At 48.1% G+C, this 5942-nt stretch overlaps 1 protein-coding gene across 1 annotated transcript; it reads right to left on the reverse strand.

Moving 5' to 3' along the window:
- Positions 1 to 1968: 1968 nt before the first annotated feature.
- On the reverse strand, positions 1969 to 5635 carry LOC123020271 (gastrula zinc finger protein XlCGF7.1-like). The gene is made up of 4 exons (XM_044423735.1): positions 5298 to 5635; positions 4464 to 4590; positions 2694 to 3285; positions 1969 to 2609 (listed from the first exon to the last, which is right to left on the reverse strand). The coding sequence occupies exons 1-4, from the start codon at positions 5346 to 5348 to the stop codon at positions 2489 to 2491; spliced, it is 891 nt and encodes a 296-aa protein (XP_044279670.1). The 5' UTR covers positions 5349 to 5635; the 3' UTR covers positions 1969 to 2488.
- Between the last annotated feature and the right edge of the window lie 307 nt (positions 5636 to 5942).

Consider the following 5942-nt stretch of genomic DNA (forward strand, 5'->3'; position numbering starts at 1 on the left):
GGCAGGATCCCAAGCGGATCAGCCAGCCAGGTCAGCACCCTGAGCTGCGCACTGGGGGGGCCCACGACACCCTCTCAGATGTTGTTTGGACCTGCAGTGCATTCCACTGGGGCCTCGCCCCCCTTGCACCCCACTCATCCTGGCACTACTACAATCTGCACTGGGTTCTCAACTGGAGTTCAATGTAGCGTCGCCTTGGAAGGATCTTCCAGAAATGTCTCACTCCACAGACTAGACCAGTGATGGCGAACATTTTAGGACTGAGCGCCTAAACTGTACTCCAAAACCAACTTATTTATCGCAAAGTGCCAACATTGCGATGAAACCTAAATACCTGAGGTTTATGTTTATAAAAATCAGCTCACAGCCAGTCCAAGCAAATATGTATGTATGGATGTATATGTATCCTTGGCAGTGCACTGACCTGCCATGCACAAGCTGAGACGAGCAACGGCTAATGAGTTGCGGCTCGTGACATCATCGCCTGGCGCCACTACTCCTTTCCGAGCATGCGCATGGCCCCTATGTGTGCTGTTATCCGATGCTCGGCTGCTGGGGTGATGCTGGGGCGACGTGGCTCGCGTGCCGACAGAGGGCTCTGCATACCCACTGCAGCACGCGTGCCATCGCTTGGCCACCACTGGACTAGACGGGCAAGAGAGCAGAGGACTCTTCTGAACGAGGCCGTGCGGATGCCCGTGTGCCTCTGCTCCCATGGCCAAAAGAGGGGCCAGACCTCAGCGGTGGGGGGTGAAAGGTGCCCCACGGCTTGAGGTTCCCGCTACCCCAAGACAACAGGAGCACCCTGTTCCCCCTGCCGAGACTGAGTGCCCCGGCCTGAGTGCCCGGTGCCTCTTGGGAGGTCGGGACCCACATCACACAGGGAGGGGCGGCCCTGGGGCCGCCTGTGCAGAGAACGCCTCTTGCGCATTCAAGAAGACTTCCTCAAGTGGCGTTTGGCCTGGAGGACCATCTGGAGAAGCGGTCCAGCCGGCCCCTCGTCCAGGGGCCTCTGCAGTGCTCAAGTGGCTGAGCTTCCTGAAAAGGCCTCCTGTCCATCCAGTCTCTCTTGGGCAGCCCTTCTGGGAGGTCGTGTCAGAAATCTATGATCTGCCCATCGGAAAAACAGTGCCGAAACAATACAGGGATCCACGGCAAGTTCTTTTCAACTTGCATCTGCACCAATTTTTATCCCACTGGGTTTGGCAGCTTAACACTTATTCATTTATTTCTTAAAGGCTTATATACACCATCCCATTATTAGCATCTCAAGACGGTTTACAACACGCGCAGGTAAAGATGGCACAGCATCCAGCCTAGTCACTAGTAAATCACTAGTAAAACCAATTAAGGATTAAAATAATGGGAGAATGAAAAGATTTTCGCCTGGCGCCAAAAAGAAAGAAGACTTGGCGCACAGCAAACCTCTCTGGGGAGCGTAGTCCACAATGGGGCGCCACCACAGAGGAGGCCCTCCCCCAGTCAATCTCTAATCTCTTTCAAGGAGGCCTCCCCAAGAAGGACCTCTGCCCCAGATGTCAGGGGGTGGGCGGGCCTATAGGGGAGAAAGCGCTCTTGCCGGTATCTGGGACCAAGCCATTTCTGGGGCATCACCAGCGCCTTCCATTGGCCTGGACTTCAATCGGCAGCCAGTGCAAGCAGGAGAGGACCGGCTCCGCATGGGAATGCCGGTCCCTCTGAATATCCCGGCTGCTCTATTCCGAACCAGCTGGAGTATCCGGATCCTCGTCAAGGGCCGCCCCACGCAGAGTCTGTTACAACAATCCGGTCGGGAATTGAGGCCGGGGTAATTGCTGTCACAGACTGCTGGCTGCATCCCAGGGCATTTCTTTGGAATCAGAAAGATGGAACTGGGGAGGATGGGCTAGCTCAAGATGGTCAGATGGAGGAGGATGAGGCAGAGGCAGGAAGCTCAACTGAATGAGCAGTGAGCGGAGAGAAGCCCCCCTCCCCATGGTGATGGGACCCTCCTCTTCATAAGGAGAGTTGCTAGCCGTAAACGCCAGAGTGGGCTCCACAAACTGCTCTGTGCATGCTCAGAGATCCATTCTGGGTGATTTGAACTCATTTATTTATTCTTAATGCATGTACAAAAATATTTATTAAGTAAATGTAAAATGCATTTAACTAAGAAAGTTTCCTATTCCATAACCTCGCCATCTGTACAACCCTTTACAGCATGTAAAAAGAAATGTTGCTATCTCAGTCTCAACACATTAATAGATCAGTTGGTTGCCACTCCTTTGTGAGGTTTATCCCATGTGTGAATTATTTGATTATTTATGTCAGATTTCCCTCAAAATGAACCACTTTAAACTTTCTTCCCTGTATGAAGTCTTTGATGAGAATTAAGTGTTACCATCTGAGAATTGCTCTTTCCACACTCCAAGGATTTATATGGATTTGAAACTGTGTGAATTCTTTGATGGAAAATCAGACTTCTCTTCTCACTGAAGCTCTTTGGACACTACAAACAATGATATGCTTTCTCCCCTGTGTCAGTTCTTTGATGTGAATGAAGATACCTCTTCTGACTAAAGCTCTCTGCGCACTCCAAACAATGATACAGCTTCCCCCCAGTATGAATTGTTCGATGAGAAGTGGGATCTGTATTCTGACTGAAGTTTTCTGCACACTTCAAACATTGCAATGGATTCTTCCCAGTGTGAAATCTTTGATGCCGAGTGAGATTTCTCTTCCGAGTGAAGCTCTTTGAACACTTCAGACACTGAAATGGCTTCTCTCCAGTGTGAATTCTTTGATGAGAAGTGAGCTGTGTCTTACGAATGAAGCTCTTTGAACACTCCACACACTGAAATGGCTTCTCCCCAGTGTGAATTCTTTGATGCAGAATGAGAGTTCTCTTCCGACTGAAGCTCTTTGCACACTCCAAACAATGATATGGCTTCTCCCCAGTGTGAATTCTTTGATGGTAAATCATCTTTGCCTTCTCAGTGAAGTTCTTTCCACACGCCATACATTTATACGATTTATTCTGTGTTTGAAGTTTGCTGTGCGCTTTATTGTTTGATTTAGAACCGCATGATCTCTTGTGCACATGGTCTGCGTTCTTTTCTTGTCCAGTGTGTACCTCTTCTTGGATTGTGTCATGCCAGCCACTGCCCTGCAGAGCAAGGCAATCATTCCTCCCATTGTGATTACCTTCAGTCTTCCTTCTTTGCTGGTCACTAGTTTTCCATCTGTCTCTTTCCAGAGACATCCCATGTAGTTCTCTCTCATTCTCCTCTTCCCACCTGTCACCTCCTGGAACGAGAGCAAGAATTCGGAAGAAGCCCATGTTTGCAGCAGAAGTTCAAATAGCAGAGCACACTCAGTACTGATTGCAATGAAGGGAAGAACCAGAAGGACTTTGATGGGATGCTGCTCTTTGAATGGGCTGAACGGCATTAACAGACTCTCTGTGTTGCGCAACAAATATTGCTGGGACTGTGTAGACCCAGGTTCAGCTTGGCAGGAAAAATCTCGTATGATCATAGAGGCCTCTGCCATCTCTGCAAGCAGAAATCTTCCCAAGCTGACTCCATGGCCGGCTCACCTGCCAGAACAGGAATTCCTTCCTTACATGAAATATGATGCCTTGAGTATCCATATTTCAGGAGCAGCCTGCCAGCTTTTACTTTTAAGATAATGCTATCATGCCATTATCTGGGCCCCACTGATTTCAGGCCCTACAGCTTCGGACATTACCTCGAAATCTTGCTGTAACTCCCTGAGAGCAGTTCCATTCGTAGATGTTGGACCAGGATTACCCCAGTTCTGTGTTACCACAACACTTGGGCCTCCTGACTACTTCTTGGCACATGGCCATTCCCCATGTCCTGTTGCTTTCAGACAGAAAGAACAGGCCTCTTTCCTATCCCTCTACCTAGAGCAAATCAGGGTGTGATTTGGAGATCTACGTATTTGTGAGGAGAGGCTGCAGCTGCGTGAGACTCACAGGGACACTGCTGAGCATGAGTTCTGCAAGGAGCTGCAGTTTCGGATTCTGTGATGGGTTAACCTTGCTTTCCTATTTGTGGTGGTTCCCAGGGTTTCCTGCTGACTTGAGGACCGGATGCAGACCGCTGTTCTAATTTTCTTGACGCTCCTGAGGGTGAGCTCCCATGTGCACCTTTGTTGAGGGGAAGGCAGGGCAATAAGCGTTTTGCTTTCCTGCATGCCATCACACGCTCCCCGGCTTATAGCAGTCCCATGAGCGAGAGTCCTGTGGGTTTCACAGCCATACGCAGACCTAGTAAATTCCAGGATTTAATAATAAAACTTGATTCACTTGTTTTTAAACACTGTATTTTGAGGGCTAGGCCCTAAAATAGAAAATAAAAAATCTAGGACATGGGCTACAAATGGTAATTTTGTCTTCTTTATCAGGCTGGCAGTTGCAACCAAGTATTATCCCTTAGCAGAAAAACAGAAAGCCTTACCGAGAGAGGCCACAATCCTGCGATTCTCCTCCATGATCTGGCTGTGCAGGGCTCTCTGGCCAGCATCCAGCAGGGCCCACTCCTCCTCCGTGAAGCACACGGTGACCTCCTCAAAGGGCACCAGAGCCTGGATGAAAAAAGGAAAGTTTTCGTTATCAAGGTCACATGCTATAGTGGCTGGGCATTATACTGCAGGACTGAAACTCCCTTGCTCAGGAAGCAGCAGCCAAAAGGATCCTTCTCCCCTCTCCTCCTTGCGTGCCTCCCAAGGGGCATCTGGGCAGCCACTGTGAGATGAGCGGTCCCTACACTGGACAGGCCTTTGCTCCCGTCCCACAGGTCTCCCTCTCTGATGATAGTTTTGCCAGAAGAAGAGAAAAACAGAGCGATTACATGGAATCAGCTCCCTAAAGAAGTTTGCCTGGGGCCTTCTCTGTGTTCTTTGTAGCATCAGGCAAATACATTTTTAATTTCCCAATTTTTTTTGTTCAGGTTAAAGATTTTAATAGTGTTAATGATACCTTAGTGCAACTGTGCCACTTTATTGTCTTTTTATTGGTTTAATAACTTATGATACTGTGAGGTTTTATTGTTAGGTTTTTCTATTTGATTGTTATGATTTTACTGTAATATTTGTTAATATTGTTTCATTAGGTATATTGGCACTATTGTATAATTATATTTGGTAAACCATAAAAAGAGCCATTTTGTCTGTAGGGAAGGACAGAAATCTAATAAATAAATAAGAATAAATATATGCTCCCTAGAATGGGAGCTGAGACTCGGATGTTGTGGCTGGTTGCTGCCTCTCTCCTAAGAGAAACTTTCCCTTACCTGATCCAGTTTCACTCCTTCCTGAAGAAAGAGAGATGGATGGGTATCCATTTCTGCCAAAATGCCTGCTCCTAGGAAAGACAAAAGAAATGGGAAGCTTGTAGGAGACTGAGAGGATAATCCTGAACTTGTGGGAAGGCACCCCGGAAGTCAAGACATAGAAACATAGAAACAGAGCGAGTCAGAAGGATTCTCCCGGGCCGTCTAGTCTGACCCCCGGCTCCCGCTGGCTCCGTTCAGGACATGGCCACCAAGAGAACCGACTCTCCAGCTGAATGCAGAGAATTGCACTGCAAGCGATGGATGTCTGGGTACACACGAGTATTACAGGATTTGCACTTTTAGAATTGCATGGTTATCCATTCAAGCCCATTGGCAAAAGTCAAACGGTCGTTGGACTGTATGCAGTCCCCACGGGTTGAAAATTAGATATAGAAGTGCAGAACTTCAGGGGTCGGTATCCTATGGAAAGCAGGGGGCACTTTCTGTGTCTATCCAGGCAATTAAACTCACATCCAATCCCCTTCTGTCTAATTCAAAGCTTCATCAGCATTTAGCAGAATACAAACAGTAAAGACCCAGTAAATAGAGGGGCTGTGCTTAGGAGGAGGAGGAATGGATGCGATGAAATGGGGAATGGTGTTC

Source organism: Varanus komodoensis, unplaced genomic scaffold, assembly GCF_004798865.1.
Source record: "Varanus komodoensis strain SLA01 unplaced genomic scaffold, ASM479886v1 scaffold1492, whole genome shotgun sequence".
NCBI lineage: Eukaryota > Metazoa > Chordata > Lepidosauria > Squamata > Varanidae > Varanus > Varanus komodoensis.

Coding starts and splice junctions, on each gene's coding strand:
- LOC123020271 (XM_044423735.1), bottom strand. CDS start 5,348: ATGGATACCCATCCATCTCTCTTTCTTCAGGAAGGAGTGAAACTGGAT. Junction 4,591..5,297: donor AAGGAGTGAAACTGGATCAG/GTAAGGGAAAGT, acceptor TTTTTCATCCAG/GCTCTGGTGCCCTTTGAGGA. Junction 3,286..4,463: donor CAGGATTGTGGCCTCTCTCG/GTAAGGCTTTCT, acceptor CTCTCGTTCCAG/GAGGTGACAGGTGGGAAGAG.